Source organism: Simochromis diagramma, unplaced genomic scaffold (genome assembly GCF_900408965.1).
Source record: "Simochromis diagramma unplaced genomic scaffold, fSimDia1.1 OVJJ01000304.1, whole genome shotgun sequence".
NCBI classification, from domain to species: domain Eukaryota; kingdom Metazoa; phylum Chordata; class Actinopteri; order Cichliformes; family Cichlidae; genus Simochromis; species Simochromis diagramma.
Genome location: NW_024387030.1, coordinates 6,968,095 through 6,987,451, shown reverse-complemented (window position 1 = coordinate 6,987,451; position 19,357 = coordinate 6,968,095). Strand labels below are relative to the sequence as shown.

The window sequence follows — 19,357 nt, the reverse complement described above, 5'->3', positions numbered from 1 at the left end:
CATCGTCACATACTCAGCAGCAATGTATGTCAGGAATCACACACCAGTGAACAAAATCACCAACGACTCACTAGTTTTTGTTTAATGATTGCAGGTCTGTTAATATTAATTGGTAATCTACGTGAGCATTACTCTTATTTGAATTTTTCCCAATATAAAAAAAACTTTTGAAAACTGTTTTGTAAGTTGTAGTTTTAGAACAAATTAAAAAAACAAAACAAAAAAACCCCAAGCTACTGATAACTGCCCTGCAAAGCTCACTGTATCTAGTTAGCTGTTAGGCTGTCTCTTTACCGCGATGTCGATATTTGTTGGGTTTAATAAAAAGAATCTAATAAAATGCTTAATGTGCTCTGAAAAGAAATCCACACTTTATACATTTTGAGGGAAAATTAAAATAAAAGTTAAAGAGACCCCAGCCCCCGCTTTTATTTCATTTCTGAAGCTATATATATATATATATATATATATATATATATATATATATATATATATATATATATATATATATATATATATATATATATATATATATATATATATATATACATACATATATATACATTTTGTCCTCCTCAACTTTAAATTGAGTATTGACTACGTACTACTGATACACTGGGTCCCTGGGTGAATGAAATTCAGCAGCTAGTCACTAACTCAAATATGATTACCTTGAGATTAGAGACTAATTGCCTGGGGTTCGTGAAGACAGCCCACAATAAAGGCAGGAAGACTTGAGAAGTTGCACTGTGGGTTTCTACAAAAGAGAGCGATGAGAGCACACACGTTTCCAACAAGTCATTCTCAACAGCTACAAGCTGCACACAAAGACCACACACCGCGCCAAAGACATGTTAATGTAATCCCAAAGTTCTCACTTCTCTCCCGAACAAAACCTGCTCTGCAAAATACCTAATAGAAGATAGTTTCTGATGCTGGTAAGATTTCACTTAAAGTCTCTAAAATTGCTTTTCTAGGGGCTGCCTGGTGCCCTTAAACTGCATCTTTCTCTGGCTTCAAGGGAAAGACCTACTGCGTGCTTGGAAAGGAGACGGACGTGAGTTTAGTGCCTAATTTTTTTGAACATCACATTTTTTATACGATAATACTGACTGAATATGTTTTTGGATTTTAAATATAAAGTTGTAGAAAATCAGTTAATGTTCTTGTATTTGTATTAACATTAGCCCCCATTAAGCAAAAAGCACTGCTGAGCCCCAGTTCTCTGAGTGTTTTGCAGAATTTGTGCTAAAATGGGACTTATGCAAAAGTCATATAATCAACTTGTGGTCCAGTTGTGGACTAAGGCTTCTAACTGTACTATATGAGCCGCATGTACTTTGGCCACCAATGCATACGGTAAGTATCAGAAAAAATAGAGAATATTAAAAAATACAAAACAAAAAAAACCCCCAAAACATAATGGTCACCTCGGGCGTCAAATAAAGCTGGGTGACTTTGAAAAACAGTAGTATGTGAATAGTTGAGTACATTCCGGTCTAGAAATAAAGAAGTTTCCATATAATTAATAAAATTTCAGGAATTAAAAGTGCAGCAGGACCGGAAAAGTCAGATAGGCAAATGGAAGGAAAAATTACTTTGGTTGGACCATGTGGAGTAAAGATCAATTATCTCAAGACAACGGATAAACATCCAGAGAAGTTTTATTAAAGTGTATGCTTTAAACCCTCACTTATTTCAGGCAGCATCAGAAATGAAAGCCAGTAGAAGCCAAGAAGCTGGAGGATTAAAAAAAAAAAGCTTTAAAGATAAATTATTTTCATTACGTATCCTGACTGAAAGGCTCTGAAATTATAGCTTTATGACACATGACAGCGCTGATTTGAAAACAACTTACCCTGGTCAAGCCATAACCGAAAATCGCCCATCATTAACCCCGTCGCTTAGCTACCACATTGTTTACTGTTTAAGACCTATATCTCTGTTAGGTGGCAGGAGAATAGTCTCTAATGATTATTATACCTTTTATTTACCGAACCCTACAACTAAAGGAAAATAAATTACAGCTTGCGTTCTTTATTTTGAAAATAAAGATATCTCCAAGTGTCAAACATCCCACAGGGTTAAAAAAAAAATCTACAGTCTAATATTTAACATATATAAATATCTGTGTGGAGGCAGGTTTGTTTTTAATGCCCGACACAAACAGCCTGTTTCCTTTCAATTCCCGGATTGATTATTGATGAACCTTCTGATAGCCCCGCGCCAACAGTTCACCTCACGACTCTTTTGAGAAGAATACGGCGCTGTTTGGCGAGGGATTTCATCGATAAGCTGCCCTTTGAGCAGCGTTTGTGTTTGATGTTGGGAGTCGAGGTACCTTACCTTTCTGACTCACGCCGAGAGAAAACACACATACAGAAAGAGAAAAGAAAAAAGCACATAAAAGGCTCAGTTTACTCTGCAGGGTATGCTTGTGTGAGTTGCAGCCATGAAACGATAAGCCTGCGAGGTATGTGATTTAGCAGGAGAAAAAACAGGGGGTGGGGGGTGAAATAGGCCCCAGTATTTACTGTCATGTCAGAACTAATGTGGCATTTAGTTATTTTTTTCCACGTTCTGACAAATCTGAACGTATTTTGAAAACTTCTAGTTGCTTATTCTTTCTTGCATTTTATCTGCAAAAAACTAATAATAATAATAATAATAATAATAATAATAATAATAATAATAACCCTGCTGTTTTGTTGTCTTTACCTAAATAATTATTTAATTTCACAACAAAGTTTAACTGTTTGGGTTCCATAATTTATTAATAGGACTGTTTTGCTGTAAGTCAAATATCTATATAAGTTACAAAGAAATAAAACGTACAAATACCAGTGAAACGACAACAAACCGGCAATAGCGTCAAAAACTTTGTACAACAAATAGCTAAAATTCAAACCTTTTACTGAAATATACAAGCTAGATCTACGGCTTACATTAAATTCTATTATGAATCAGAGTCATCACATTTGTGTTTGAGGAGGGAAATTTAAGAGCACCCAGCAGTCCTGCAGTCTATCTGCGTCTCTGTTTCGGGTTTAGTTATCCCAACTATGGGGCCTATTTGACTGCTGATTCTTCCTTTGTGTCAATATAATTTACATAAATAAATCCCAAGACTTTTACATCCGCAGTTTGTGAACAAGTGTTTCTTCCACAAGAGTCACACTTCCTTTCGAAATGGGGAGGAGAAAAAATTCAAGAAGAGCTGCGTCGGTTTCACTCGGTTCTTGTTCAAGTGCGCACATTTACAGTGAAACTTGCCGAGCATTAACATAAAAATGTCTTTTCTTTTTTAAAATTAGATTTAATTCATAGCCGGCGCCTCTTGTCACCATGTCCTGCCGTATAACAGGGCTGAACACTGCAAGGCCGAGCCGTACTCTGCGCCGGGGGAGTTGAGGTGGGAGAGGCCGGCCACTTGGCTCTGAAGTGAGGGCGGACTGGAGGAGTGCTGCGCCAAGTCTGGAGAGTGACCTGTGCTTCCCACCTGCTGGCTCTGATGCTGGCCGAGGCCGGACGTGTTGTTAGACATAATCATGACATTGCCCCCTTGCTGGTGGTGCGTCTGAGCGGAGGATGTGGGCGTGTGGCCGCTGCCTTGGCACGGCTTCCCATCCTTTACCAGCACCGGCACAGCTACTCTCCGAGGTGACTGCTGCTGCTGTTGTTGGCAGGAGCCGCTCTCCTGCTGCATCTGCTGCTGGGAGGCTTTGTCTTTTGCCTGCCTCTTCATTTTATACCGGTGATTCTGGAACCAGATTTTCACCTGGGTCGGGGTGAGGTGGATCATACTTGCCAGGTGTTCCCTCTCCGGCGCCGACAGGTATTTCTGCTGCTTGAAGCGTCGCTCCAGCTCATACACCTGCGCCTGGGAGAACAGCACTCGCCTCTTTCTCCTCGGTGTGGTTGACAGAGAGCCCATGCCTTTACCCACGTCTGCCAGGGAACTGAGACTGCCCATGCTGCCCATGTTCATCCCGGACGATGAGCCCATGAAGCGGGAAACTGAGGGGGGAAAATAATTGTAATTAAATTCAATTTTTTTTAAAAGTTATATTCTCGTGTTACATAGAGACATTTATATGGAGAGAAAATTTAGTATGGACAAATATCATTTGCAGATGCAAAATCAACAATGTTACTCAATTATCAGCTTTTTATAAATCTTCACGGGTCTCAAAGAAGCAGACACCTTTATTTACAACACCTAAAACTCAAAAGTGTCAAAGTGAAAGCGTGTTCATAAACTACATCGACCAAATTTAAGGTGCCGCTCATAAATGACAGCAAAGCTGTTACTGCTGGATGAGTGTGAAAGCCCTGAAGGAAAACTGTTCCATTATTTTTCTGTCGTGAGAATCTTTACAAATATTGAAATCTCTGGATTAAAAACTTGAATATTTGCGCGATTTCTGCCCCTCCTTAATGATAACATCTAAAGTACCGAAACTTGAAAAATGCCAATTTTGTGCCGAAAAACGTAAAGATTATAAAAACTGTACTGCAACTCCTAAAACACAGCACCGCGAAACATCCGCAAAAATCTGGATTTCAGCTCAATGCGGACTGTGATAACTCCAAGCTGGAGTCAAAGAACAGGTGCAGGATACTCACTGGTGGAAAAACGCGGATCTGGGTTGGCTCCGTACCAGCCGGTTGCCGTGGCGCTGCCCCTCATGCCGTCTTGGTAAGACGGCAGGTCGCCCATGTTGCCCAGGTTGCCGTTACAGTAGCCCCCCATGGCCGTGTGTGACAGCTGAGAAACACCTGCCGCAGTCATGTGGTAAGCCGCAGACACAGTCCCATTATGGCCCATGTGGTGCTGCTGCATCGCCGCCTGTGAGACTTGCGGCTGCCGGTAAGAAGTGAGAGGTGCCCCCAAGTTGTTATTCTCCATACTTACTTTCTTATAGCTCTCCTCAAGGGGACTCAAGATATCGGAAACAGAAAAAGGAGTCGTATGCTTAGGGCTCATCGACATTGTTCTGGGGCTGGAGAGGGAGAAATTAGAAGGCAAGGCAATCTCTCCTTCTGCCTTTTTTTTTTTTTTTTTTGGCCAAAGCCCCTCTGCTTCCTGTTGTCTCAACGTCGATCCTGGTAGATGAACACGTAAGAGAGCGCCTCAAGTCCGCCTTAATTGGATTGAGTGGGAGCTCGGTGCTGGCTTTGGTTTGTTTTAGCTGGGTGCCAGGTTTAAGGCTACCATCAGAGGCGGGGCATCGCCAACAATACAAAACAGCTCTAGCCTCCTTTCGTCGAGCGTAATTTCATTTACAAGACATGTGCTCCCCTCCCACTAACAATAACATAAGCACCGTACATGATCATAAATGTTCATCCCCGAGACTGCAAGCGGTGTCCGAGCACGCTGCAGCTGCTGCATGTGTGGAGTTTGGGACTTGTTGATGTTGCTGATGAACACGTGGCTGCACCTTGAGATTGCAGTGACCACAATACACTTTATTAACTGTAGTGATGTTTACGAGGGCCTCTTGATGAAAGGAGGCCTATATGGACTTGAGAGTTGGAGAACCACTCCTCAGTTGAACTACTGACTTTTAATGGCCATGAGAGGCCTCCAGTGATTGCAGGATTGTTTGTGTTATGCCTTATCGTACTCAGACATGCAAAAGTGCACTTGCGCGGAGGGAAAATGACTGATACTGATAAGTAAATAAATACACATCCGCGTGTTAAGTGGCTGCGTAAATGATTAACCCCCCTCGTTTTTTTCTTTTTTTCCTTTTGATATCATTGGACGCAAGGAGCGCATTACCTAAATTCAGATGCACACACTCGTCTAAGAGACCCAGTGAAAAAAATTGAGTCTGGAGTAGGAGAGGCTCTCATGCGAAGTTAACGGCGTTCAAATAGCTACTCTCCTGCAGCACAACGCCAGGTAGCCCTCAGTAGCATCTTGCCTTAATGCTCAAGGAGGCATTACCGTTTAACCCAATCATATCTCATTTGTAAAATTTTGTATGTTTGTATGAGAAAATATTTTTTAAAAGCCTTTTGGTGCCTCTGAGTTCACTTTTAGGTGGAATTCTCCTCTTCACAAACAATATATATATATATATATATATATATATATATATATATATATATATATATATATATATATATATATACTATCATTATCATTATTATTATTATTTAGGATTATTTTAGCTATAAATCAATATCTTACGTATAGGTTACAAATCCCACGAATTTATAAAATTACACCGAACAAAACAAATAGGCGAATTAAAATCGATGCAGTAACTTCTACTTACACAGTCTGTGGATGCCTTGAGCCTGTTCACATATTAAACAGATAAAACAGCTGATAATGTAGAGGTCTTGTGGGGCGGTCTAACGTCAGGTGCCAGATGCCGCAGAAGTCTGCGCCTGCAGACTCAAACCATCTCACCTACAGGAATTAAGGAAACACAGCGTCTTCTGGTGGCAACCCCGCTTGGCCGTTGCGCTGTGATCTCCTTCACTCCGCTGTGATTCTAAATGTTTTTGGGTTTTTTTTAATTAAATGATATAATATTTGCTTGTTTGTCATAGTAAGAATGGCGCAGTAAAGGCAAAGACCTGCCAAACGGGAGCTAGGGTCAGCGCCGTGAGTGTGTAGCCTGCAGTGGCATACAGATCACTGCCAGTTTGTCACGGGAATCACCAGTTCTGCTATTTTCCTGGCTTGTGAATATTTCACGGCTGCCTGCATGTCCTTGCAGGATAATCTGCGCTCTATTTACAGCCCACTAGTCCAATTTAAGGAGCCCCCACAATATACATATCAAAACAATTCAATCCATTCTATTCCAAAACAACCCAATCCAATCTTTAATGAAGCAATATTGTCATATAGTCCAAGACTAAATGTTACAGCTGCAATAAATTGTTCGGATGATAGCCGCGGTGCGGGTGCATAATCGCAGGCAATTAAAATTACAGCATCTTTCTGCATCCAAGGTAAATCTTGCTTATGCATTCCTTAATTACGGAATTTCGCAAGACATTCTTAATCATCTAAATCAGTACTTTTTTCTTGTTCTGGCACACAGTTATTACGGCCAATTAGTGGCAATTAGTTCAAATGTTCCGACTAATTCCTCACAATAATGAGGACACTTTGAAGTGGCGGGTATGAGGCTACCGAGCCTTTGTTACTGAGGCTTCATGTTGTTAGTTATGAACTGATTGGTGCATGATATAATCAACAGAGCAACTACAGACCTTGAAAAATAAAATGCGGACGATAAAAAGTAAAAAGGAAGTTGCTTGCTGTTGTTAATATCAATTAAACCCGTAATTTCTTTTACATTAAAAGATATCCAGAGCAGCAGGAAAATAACAAATGCACCACGTTTAAATGTTATATAAAAATACTGAACTTTACAAATTAATTTCCAAAAACATCCACACTCGCGTTTTCATCAATTTATCAAGTATACATAAAATAAATCTATCTCTCTTGAAATAATACGACAAATAATAAATACCATGTTATTAAATTAGTGCAAGTTGTATTCAAAACCAGCATAGCGTTCAGGCCACTTTACAAAGTTATCTTTGTTAAATGTCAACAGTGTTCTTGTGCCAAAACACTAACCCTGTCTGATAAACCTGCTGACTCTGGCTTTATCAAAGTGGTCAGATTAGAGGTGCAGCAACTACCTGCTATTGCTCCTGCAGCCTTTGGCTTGCCTGAATACTCTTTTCTTTCGAAACTCCAACTTTTGTTTTCTTGACTAAGCTACATCTCATTCACCTTGTACCCGTAAACAGCCTAAAATAGAAGGATAGAAGAAAAAATAGAGAGAAAAAGTGGGCTGCATGTGTGTGCTTCATCATTTCACGTGAAAGTCCTGACGACCTCGTGAGTCATTTCCTTGTTTCAGCTTCAACTGTGAACTACAGGAGGTCACTAATTAGTAATAACCCTTTATTTCCCCACCTCATAATTTATCCAATCAGCTCACGTCATTCTGAATTTTTGAGATTTATTTTGTAGACGTTGAAAAATCCACTTGGTTCAAATGAGAGGTGTTGTTGGACCCTGTCACACAGCCTATGAGGAAATGCTGAAACATGACGTCACGAGACGAAGCCAATATGATGCCACTAGGGGCAGACATACTGCTGCATCCAATCAGCAGCTTCAAACTAACGTAGTAGTTGAGTTCCAAAAAGTGAAACCAGTGTTTTTCCAGTGAAGCACGACCCCTAGCGGTCCAGAGGCTCTCTCCATCAAAGCAACGAAAATCACCCTTTAGTGGATTTCTTTCATGAAGGGAGTGAGAGGGTTTCCGAAATGATACCGTGTGTTCTTGCGCCATCTGGAGGTTGATGCTTTATGAGCAGCATATCCCAAATAAATTATTGCAGTCACGTGGAATTTATTGATAAATACCCACAGATTCATTTTGAGGACATGATAATTCTCACCACATGAATGTTATGAAAAATAATGCCATTACACAAATTCACAAGTGGGGCAAGCTAGGAAAGCTCTTTAGTGTTTTAACTAAAACTAGACTTTTGGGATTATCTGTTGAAAGTCACTAACAGTTATTTGATCAGACAGTCTTATATCTGTATGGGTGTAGAGGTGTAGGGCAATGAAGACATTTCATATAATGACGTTTTTCAGGTTATCATTATTTATCTGGATGTAGTTCTTTTATTGGATCTTATGTTACTTTTTGATTTATTCCTTTATTGTTTAACTTCTAAGTTTTTACATTTCTAGACCTTCTGGCCTGTGTTTGTCTTTTAAGTTTTGTGTTATTGTACAGAACTTTGGTCAGCCCTGTTGTTGTTTTTAAAGGTGCTTTATGAATAAAGTGGTATGGTATGGTATGGTATGGTATGGAATGGGATTTTAAGTGGCACAGACAGAAATATCTGCCTGTATATTTTAGATTGAGACCAAATGAATACAAGACAACGGGAGCTGTTTAACCCTAAAGACATTATTATGCAGTGTAAACTTGCAAAACTTAAGGAAGCTCTTTCTGCATTTGGACATGAGTAATTTATTGATAGATGTATTTATTTTAGTTTCTTTTTGTTTGTCTTGCTCTATGGTGACATGTATTGAATGACTCTATACCATATTTGTGTGTATTTTCTCTTTTACCCAAGGAGGGGGTAATATAACGCTAAAGCTTTTCAAATTTAAACTAAATATTTTCACTCTTTGGCCCTTCCACAGAAAAACACACACACACACACACACACACACACACACACACACACACACACACACACACACACACACACACACACACACACACACACACACACACACACACACATATATATATCTTTTTTTTTAAAATATGCCACACTAACCTATATCAGTCAGTCTATTTTTTAAATGTGCAGTATGGAGTATAAAACTATAAAATGTCTAATATGTGATACACAGACTCTGACTGAAGTACAAAAACATCATGGTGAACATCAAGAGAAACATGAAAGTATAAGGAAACTGAATAGTTTGAACAGGCCAAAAAGAATACAATTAGCTTTTCTGTATATGTTAGAAAAGAACTCAAACTGCGGTAGTTTTGGTTTAGTATTAAATCACCTATGAAAAAGTGCTGGAAAGTCCGATCATTACACAATACCCAAATTCTCACAGTGGGTATAGCAAACTGCAATAAGGGATCTCATGTCTCCCAGCAGAATTTAAATGCAACAAAGTGAGGTTGGTCATGACCCTCAAAACCTGAAAGACCAATATTTTCAGTGTAGAAGTGTTGTTGCCACATCTGTTTGTTGAGTTACTTCCTCCAACAAGCAATCAAATCCTTGCCATTAGATACAATCTGGACTAAACGCAAAGGCGAAAATGGTGGCATGTGGAACTGAGGAAGGTGCACTGTGAATACCATGAAGAGCAACTGAACCCTCTTATGTCCTGAGCTTATCAACAAAGGATCAAAGAAGGGTCGTTCCCACCTGATGACTCAGTATTTGATGCACCTACTAATCCATTCTTATTTCCAACATTATGAGTATCATCATCAGATCATATTAGCTGTAAAACTACATTCACATTTCTTTAAGTACTTAAATGTAGCACTACTTCACTTGAGTCATGTTATTGGACTTCACCTTTCTACTTCAGAGAAAAAAATACTATACTTATAATCTGTGAGTTAGTTACACTGAACATTAAAATGACTAAAGGTGTAATAATAAAGTAATAATAAATCTTCTGTATTAATTTTGATACTGGGAGGATTAAGAGGATATTCCTTTACTTCTACTTTATATTGGACTTGAGTATCTTTTGAATACAGTATTCTTACAGATAAGCATCTCAAAAACTTCTCAGCCTCAAATACCATTAAATTCTGTGGTACTGATGTGTTATCCAGTTTATTACAATTAAATGATCGTTGATCTGGTTTATTGATTTAAATCAGGATATATCTTAGTTATTATTGAATTTCTGTAATCCATGCCATCTCGCATGTTTCAGGACTAAACATGACTGTATTTTTATCATAGCTGATAACGTGATTATCAAATGTTTCATTTACCGTTTAACCAAAAGTCTTTCATTATAAAGTAAGAGGAACATTATCGATATGCTAATATCAATAATCTTTAGGGACTTTTTCAGCTTTGACTGCAATTATTTATATTTGTCATTGGTTGTAGCAATAACAGCTAGAGCCTATCCCTGCTGTCACTGGGCGAAGGGTGAGGTACACCCAGGATATAGGCTACATCAGTCTAGCCTGCATTTTTAGGACTGAGGGGGGAGGCTGGAGTACCCGGAGAGATCCCATGCAGGCACCAGATAAAAATGTAGACTCCACACAGAAAAACCCCCGTCAGCTAAGTGCAAACCAGGAGGTGATAGCCACTGTAGAAATAAGCTAATGCTCTCTTTTTCATTTACTTATTTTACTCCTGCTTAAAATATAACTTTACATTAGTCTTTCAGATGTAAAAGGATTTAAACATAGTGGACATGCTGATGTAATGCTTTTCTCACTTTATGTAGTGTTGAGTGAGAAAAGCCTTACATGTATATCTGCTCAAATTATTTTTTTGCTCAAAGGGGTGAACAAAGCACATTAGAAGATGGTGCCCCACTCGGAGGTAAAGGCATGCTCAAAAGCTAGGGGCAAAACACTGAGACCGCTGGGAGGGCTGACTGCTAAACCTTGATGTTACTCCATTCTAAAAAACAAAATAGCTAAACTACAGCAAAGCAAACTCAGAAGTCAATATATTCTTGCATGAAGAACACAATAAACCAGAAGAGGAGCAACAGTGAAACTAATTTATGAGTTTTGTGTGGAGGCAGGGCAGGACTGGGACAAAAAATCAGCCTGGGCATTTTGAGCCCACCGGGTATTATAGGAAAAGCCATAAAGCCTTTGAATGAAAACAGTGATGTACACTGTCTTGTTGGTATATATGTATCAATCTAATAAACTTAAACTTACGGCATCCTCCCGATTCTGGTATTTTAAACAGTATTTAGCAGAAATATTAAACAACAAAATAAAGGAACCACTCCGCACCCTCCGCCTCATGATGCTTAATCAACGTAATAGACTTTAATTTAATGCATTTGTAAAACAAATGCACAGAAACCTTTTTTTTTTGGTTTTTTCTCTCTTTTTTTTTTTTACAATAATTAAATAGATTCAACATCTTTCTTCAACAGAATTGCAGATTGCACAGATGATACCTTCCCAAAGGAAAAAGTACTATGGCTTAGGGTGTATATTAGATTTAATAGTTACTATATACAATAATGGATTTTTATACATTTAAGATTAACATTTTGGTTGTAAGATTCAGATAATCATTTATTAAAAGCTAGACATTTTAAATGAGAATAAGAAAGAAAGGTATTTCATTGTGACCCCCTTTCCCTGTTAATGCCCTACCTGGCCCCCTGGCAAAACTTTGCTAGATCCGCCCCTGCACAGTTACCAGCTGTCAGCTACTTAGAAAAGGATCCTGGTGTTATTTATCTCTCAGAAACAGTTCATAACTTCCCGTCAACTCATTCATGTCACCTAAAAGGTAAACCTGTTTCTCCATCACCTGTTCAGCTCTGATGATTCAGTAAGGACATCCCCTGGTTTCATCTTCATGTTTCCCTCTCACCACATATCCAAACCGATATCATGACCAGCAGCTTTTACAGCTGTGGCTCCAGCAAACATCAGCTGATACTAGAAATTAATATTAAATAAAGTCTAATCGCATTCATTTTCATCTCAATACGGAACTTTAAAGTTCGACCTCATCGGCTGTAATTTGCCCAGGCCAGAGTCGATCATGACCAGTTGGCCAGTCCACCACCTTTCAAACAAAAAACATCGGCCCATAAAAATGAAAAATCATCATAGGCCCACCGGGCAATTGCCCAGTATGCCCGATGGCCAGTTATGTGTGGAGGCCTAAGAGGTGTGATGCTTGCAGATTCAGACAAGAGAAAAAAGAAAGGCGAACAGCTTTCCATAACACAATAATGAAAGAAAAAACAAGAAGAACGTTTTTGACTTTGATTTGTAGGTTTGTAGTATAGAAAGCAAGCAAAATATCATCTAGCTGATGTTTGCAAAATAACCGTAAAGGCCGGTTTGGGGTTAAAATGTTTGGTCTTAATGTTTTCTCTACAAATAAATATAAGATTTTACATTTTTAAAAAACAGTTTGAAAAGGTGGCAATATTTGGTGAGCATCTTTACAACAATTTAAAACTCCTCCATGTGGCCTTAGCATGGACCTTATAGCTCCTTATAACTTTCCTGGAGGGGCCCCAGTGCAGGCCAGTGAGTAAAACTATAGGATGGGTATGTATTAGCCTGCCCATCCTTTTCAGGCAATTCTTCTGACCAACTTAAAAAACCAATGGCAACCTCTAAAAAGCCTGTCTTTGTCACCCTTAAACCCCAAGATGCTTTAAAACACCATTGTGCAGTTAAACCTCATAAATTTGTCGCAGGGACTGATTAAACATCACGGGAATTGAAACACTAAAGATTTTGTCTCGGTCCCTTTTGGATGAGGGACAATGGTCCATTCACAGAGAGACACCCAAACAAAAAGAGCATTTAAGGAGAGATGCAGCGAGCTGAGGGGTTCGGCCAGTCCCCTCCATATGTGATACAAGGTGGCCCCAGTGATGCGGACAAAGGGCCAGGTGACAGTGACGATGGGCTGCAGGGTCACAGGACGAGCAAACAACATTATAGGGGGCGTGAAAGCAGAAGACCCCCCTCATCACTGATGAAAAACTGACATGATTTTAAACACTGAGGCATATTTTTCAAGATAAGCATGAGTGGACCTGCTTTCTTGAGGTGGCACAGCAATGTTAAAAAATAGTCACGTATGTATTATATTTAGGAAGAGCTATAATATTACAAGTAACATTGTAGTGAATGTTTTTGTATTACTCTCGAGGATTGGTTTAAACTGTTGCCTGAATGCAGACACACAAAAACCCAAATTTGTTGTGTTTATACTAGAAAACAACAGTAAGAGCTCATTTTGCCTTTTTAAATCATTTGTAAATTAGAACAGTTCAATTGTGGAATAAATAATATTACATTTCTGTATGAGAAGTGAAAAAGGGTTGATGATTTGCCTTCAGTTACTGCTATGCCCCTCAAAAATCACATCATCATCATAATCACACACACACACACACACACACACACACACACACACACACACACACACACACACACACACACACACACACACCAAGATTTCCAGATAAAGTTAATAGCTATATTAAGACCACTTTCCTCAGAATAACAAAAGTTAATTGTATAAGGGAAAAGCAGCTCTTAGTCCCAGACAACAACAGCGTGCTGTAGAGGGACAGGCCTTAATGTTTACTGGCTATTCTTATGCCAAACCTAGTCTGTTCAGATGTGATGTTTGCTCAGCTTTTGGGTGCAAAATTCGTTTTTAACATTATAAAAGCTCCCTGGGGCCTCTGTCAAGACCTGCTACATTTTTTTAGATAAAAAACAATAATCTTTTTTTCTTTTAAGGTTGTTTTTATTTTAGAACTTCACATAAATCTTTACACAAAACCTTTTGTAGGAAAACGAAAACCTTTTATCTTTAGCTTAGTCTTTAGAAATGCATGCACAGGGTACACGCTTTTGGGGCCAACACATAAAAAAAGAAAGAAAGAAAGAAAGAAAGAAAGCACATTACATTGTCAAAATATACAAAATATGAAGAATTTTATTAATAATTTTGTTCACAGAAAGACAGTTAAATCTTTAAAAAAGTATCCTTAAAACCAACAAATGGCATATTCTCCCTTCATACTTATATAGCGGCTTTGCCCCTATTCTCCTATCCTCTTCTACCGCCTAATGCAGCTACTGGAACTCAATTATCAAGTCATTTATGTAAATATTACATTTAAAAAGGCTTAAAAATCACACGAATACACCTCGGTAATTAAAAATCTAAAGGCTACAGCAATAAGCCATGTAAGAGAAAACAACATTTAAAATTTCCGCATACGTGCGTAAGAAAAATGTGCAAAATATAATTCGTTCTATAGAAAAAAAATCTAAACGTTTAAGTTGCTCGAACATTTACAAAACATTCAGAAAACATTTGATGCCGTTCTAAATGAGTTAAACGAGACCTTTACTTGAAAGAATTAAGATGAACCGAATCACTCCAAAAGTCTCTCCAGGCGAAGCTGGAGGCCGCCGCCACTGCCGGAAAGTGTCGGTGGTACCTTGGAGGAAGAGCAACGGGGGATGGATGCTGAAGAGATGTGTAAGCTAAAGGGAAGGGCACCGGCTGAGATGACGGAGGTAAACACCCAAATTTCTCAGAGTCAAGTAAGCATGTGTGAAAGGGTTTCCCGTCTCGGACCAGGATCGGAACAACGACTCTGCGCAACACCGGCGGCTGCGGGATTTCTACGTCCTGCAGTGCTCCTTCTGCTCGACCTCGCTTCATCTTGTAGCGGTGGTTCTGAAACCAGATCTTCACCTGGGTTGGAGTCAGGCTCAGCAGCCGTGCCAGCTGTTCTCTCTCCGGACCCGACAGGTAGCGCTGCTGGCGGAAGCGCCTTTCCAGCTCAAGGGTCTGGGCCTTGGAGAACAAAACGCGGCGTTTCTTGCTCTTCTTGCTCTGCTCAGGCTCTGAATCGAGGGACGGGTCATCGGGCTTAGTTGAGTCAGGAGAGGCCTCGAAATTGCAATCGTCAGAAGCTGTAGAAAAAAAAACCAGCAAGTTAGAATAAGCATTGTTTAAACTGATGTGTCTATCTATCTATCTATCTATCTATCTATCTATCTATCTATCTATCTATCTATCTATCTATCATTTTTGAGAAAGCAAATTGTTAAAACATTTCAGGGTAGTCTTAGTTTTTTCCGCCCTTGTTTTTAAATGCTGGTTGCTTTTAAAATTCATTATCACCCATCTGTCATGGCTTTAAACGCCCACTTACACATGCAAAGGCTCCGCTCGCAGTCGATCCATGAGCTGTAGGGTGAGCTGGAAGAGCAAGAAGAGTAAATCGGGGAAGACCGCTTTGCTGCATCCGCATCCTGCTCAGGCAAATCCAGGATGCTCCTTACGGAAAAACTGAACTTGGTCGGTGCAGCCATCCTTTCCTTGCATGCACTCTGGGTTTGTTCTGGCCGATAAGAAGCAAGCACTCAAACCAAATCTATCAAAAAAGTCCACTTCACGCACTGTCCAAACACCAGTGTGCGCGCTGGCCTCCGTATTTACACAAACAGCACTTCATAAGCTGCAAACACAAGGGGCTCGCTTATAAATAGCCTCCTCCTCTGCTGAGTACCTGAATAGCTCGAGTGCTGACACCCAATGATGGTTAGGTGTGAACTGAGAAAAAAATCCTCAGAGCTTCAAGAATGAGCGAAGGAAACACTCGTCATCATTACCGATTCGTCCCGTATCGTCAAACTGGGAAACAGATAATGGTAATTGTTGGAGCTGAATCACATCTTGGGTGGCAACTGACAACAGAGCCCGTCCCATCCCCCCCACACCCCCCCTCTCTCTCCTACACCTCGCCCCCCTCCTCCCCCTTTTTTGCCCAAACAACGTGTCCAATATTTGCATACAAAGTGAGCAATTAGCGTGATGCCTGCCAGTTGGTTTAACTAATACGCCTCTAATGGGCGTATTAATTGCAGGCGTGAGAAGTCTTGACGTTTATGGACGGCGGAGGATTTCCAGACTTTTTTCCGAAACGTCCTTTTTGGACTAGATGATTTATTATCATGTTTAATTTTTGGGCAAACAGAAATGTTAAAACTTGGTTTGGAAGATATGATTTGAAATAAGGGTGTTATATTATTGACAAATATTTTTTTAAGGTATTTGTATTTTATCGTGTTTAGAACTGCTAATATAATAGCGATAACTGTAACCCAACAGCAGATTTTTACCTAACTTTAACACGAAAATAAGCCTGGGGGATTTTCTGATAAATTGCTGCAGTGGTTGGTCAATTTGTTACCCTTGTGCTAGCCTATAAAGCACATTAATTGCAAAGCGTGAATCCAGTCTCATGTCAACACGATGTTGGTGGTGGTGGTGGTGGGGGTGCTTTTCCTCCTCCCTACTTCTAGTAACTGATATTGATATCCACCCTCAGCCACTTCACCAAGGTGCACGAGGGCCGAGGAGGAGAGTAGTGGTGGACATGCCTTCCCAGTCGTCCTGGGTGGTCGGACGAGGGGGAACACAAATACATGCCAACCAGAGAAGGGGAACAAAGGGGGAAAATGTAGCCCCGCGTCCGAGACCCGTTGGAAGCATTTGTTCCAGTCAAGATTTTGCATTTGTTCAGTCCAGCAATAATGCCTGATTGACGCCCCGGCACAATGTCCTTTAACTTAGCAAGATAAATCCGAGCTTGTTCTGTGTTGTCATGGTTTTGAATGGAGCTGAATAGGATCTGGGACACTATCTACTGCTCTGCGTCTACTGCCACCAAGTCTATAGCTCAAAGCAATATTCAGGACTTGTTAAATTCCATTTAGATTTCCGAGTTCAAAAAAAGTCGCTGACCTGTATTATTACTCCGCCAAAATGCTCTGAAATCCACCTTTACCTATCGCTTTACACTGTTTTTAAGCACACGTAATCTCGTCCATGAAAACCAAACAGTGTTAAGTAACCTTTAAGTGTTTACATCACGCACAAACGTCTTAAAAGACGCACTCCTCCCGAAGCACATTTTGTGTGTACACATCGGCCTCCCAGTGGTTGACAAACAGCAGAGGATTACAGTACTGCAGGTTAGCTGGAGTGGGTAGTTTACAGAGGGCACTCGATTGGAGAGCAAAAACACCCAAAAGCAAAGAAAAGTCATGTCCAAAGAGCGGGAATTTCTTTGACCCAGCAGCCCCTTAATCTATTTAACACCCGCGGGCTTCAGCCAGAGTGGGCTCTCTGCATCTCCCAAGAGCTCTCCACTGCCAAATATTTACTCTGTTGTTCAGCTCTCCATTCCCAATCCCTCCTCAGCCAAATGGAGATTTTTCTCTCATTCTCTCATGGTTCTAGTCAGCAGCTGAACTGACAGTTTCCCTAGAGCTTTCCCTAGAAGTTCGACGAAGAGACCTCTTTCTGTTTTCCACCCTGCAATCATATATCTATCTATCTATCTATCTATATATATATATATATATATATATATATATATATATATATATATATATATATATATATATATACCTAGTGACTGTAGAAAGCAACATTTAACATATGCAATGATAATTTTTTGTCAATAACTGTATTTTTTTTTAAGAAAGCTTAGAGGTTATTCCTCCAGTCAGAAAACGTTTAAGCTTTTAAAATGAATGTTTAATGAAGTCTGTTCCATATAACATTCTCAAGTCATTTAATCAGTATTTGGTTTATAAGCTCATTTAAAAAAAAAGAAATCGACAGAGTGCAAGTAAGACTGTCCTAACCCGGAATATTAGATTTTATAGGATTAATTCACAGACCTGAGTTCATGGATTTGCATTTTTTTTAATTTATATTTTTATACACAGTGCTTAACTTGAGATATCACTTAATTATGTAAAATTACATTCCTATCCGCACTAAATCCTTAAGACAGAATTTTTGGACTGTACTTTCATGAACTACTAACAAGAAAGTTTAAAGCAAAGAAAAACTCAGCAGTAAAAATCTGGAGTCAGTTTGGAATCAGTAATCTTTTTATTCCGACTCACTCCAAACCCATGCCACAGCATGAATAAACCAACTGCTGACATATATGTATTATATTTGTGTTTAAAGCTGTCGCATCGGAGTAAAAGACAAAAACTGCTGAAAAAAACAACAACATTTATCTGATTTCAGTCTGACTGATTATTTAACACCTATGGCAACAATGGTTCCTCTGTTACTTCTCAGTTTAGTGTGGTGTCTCAGCGTAACATCACGCTCCAGCAGCTGCACCTGCTGCTGATGTCCTCTCCTGTAAATACCATTAGCATTTTGGACAGGGGCTGTGGGGGATAATTACTTGGCAGCCACATCGCTCTCGCTGCAGTAAACTGGAGTCTTGTGAGGCTGCTTGACCGTACAGCAGCTGTATGTTTGTACTCGGTGAAAGTGTGTCAAAAAGTATTGTTTTTAAAGACAATAAACCAGTGTGTGTCAAAGACGTTTTTATAAAAAGGAGTTACAAAACTCCTGAAGAAACTAAAAATATACAAGAAAGTATTCTAAAAATAAATAAATAAATAAATAATAAAAATAAAACAAATCCACGGGAGGCAAAAATATTTGAGAGCACCCTGAATTTCAAACTGATGATTTTAGTGGAAAATAAATCACCTTTAGAAATAAGAATGAAGTGGAGACAGAAACACCAAGAAAAAATGAAGTTAAAAGCTAAATATTCATCTTGATCATTTAATCATACAATAAAGTTAGCACTGATCATTTATTGACCACTGAAAAGAAACAAACACACCTGTCAGTGCAGTCCTGATAGATACTTTAGCAAACTCAGAATAACAGTTTATGTTCGGTGCAAAGCATGATCAATATACACCTTTTGAAGTCAAGTTGATGGAGAGACCCACATTTATAAATATTTACAAATTAATTGATATATAACTGAGCTCTTGTCCTGATTATGACAAGACCGATATACAATAAATGACTAATTGTAATCGTTCTATTGACTTCTGATGGCATTAAAAGCAGACATGTATAAATGGATCCATATGCATTCAGAGATGATTTAAAATCTACAACATTAATAACATGAGTGTTCTGTTACCAAAATGCTTTCAGGCAAGAAAATTCAATTTCACAC

The 19,357-nt window shown here is 39.2% G+C and overlaps 2 protein-coding genes across 2 annotated transcripts; both read right to left on the bottom strand.

Moving 5' to 3' along the window:
• Positions 1–2,760: 2,760 nt before the first annotated feature.
• nkx2.1 (NK2 homeobox 1) lies at positions 2,761–5,859 on the bottom strand. Its single transcript, XM_040042614.1, has 2 exons — positions 4,627–5,859; positions 2,761–4,017 (listed from the first exon to the last, which is right to left on the bottom strand). Exons 1-2 carry the CDS (start codon positions 4,991–4,993, stop codon positions 3,341–3,343), a joined length of 1,044 nt encoding a protein of 347 aa, XP_039898548.1. The 5' UTR covers positions 4,994–5,859; the 3' UTR covers positions 2,761–3,340.
• An 8,290-nt stretch (positions 5,860–14,149) lies between these two features.
• Positions 14,150–16,012, bottom strand: nkx2.9 (NK2 transcription factor related, locus 9 (Drosophila)). The gene is made up of 2 exons (XM_040042930.1): positions 15,491–16,012; positions 14,150–15,248 (listed from the first exon to the last, which is right to left on the bottom strand). Exons 1-2 carry the CDS (start codon positions 15,648–15,650, stop codon positions 14,674–14,676), a joined length of 735 nt encoding a protein of 244 aa, XP_039898864.1. The 5' UTR covers positions 15,651–16,012; the 3' UTR covers positions 14,150–14,673.
• Between the last annotated feature and the right edge of the window lie 3,345 nt (positions 16,013–19,357).

What these genes read in the sequence shown, in the direction of transcription:
- nkx2.1 (XM_040042614.1), bottom strand. Translation starts at nt 4,993, where the DNA reads ATGTCGATGAGCCCTAAGCATACGACTCCTTTTTCTGTTTCCGATATC. An exon ending in AGATCCGCGTTTTTCCACCA is followed by an intron (nt 4,018 to 4,626) that starts GTGAGTATCCTG and finishes TTCCCCCCTCAG; the next exon opens with TTTCCCGCTTCATGGGCTCA.
- nkx2.9 (XM_040042930.1), bottom strand. Translation starts at nt 15,650, where the DNA reads ATGGCTGCACCGACCAAGTTCAGTTTTTCCGTAAGGAGCATCCTGGAT. An exon ending in CGAGCGGAGCCTTTGCATGT is followed by an intron (nt 15,249 to 15,490) that starts GTAAGTGGGCGT and finishes TTTTTTCTACAG; the next exon opens with CTTCTGACGATTGCAATTTC.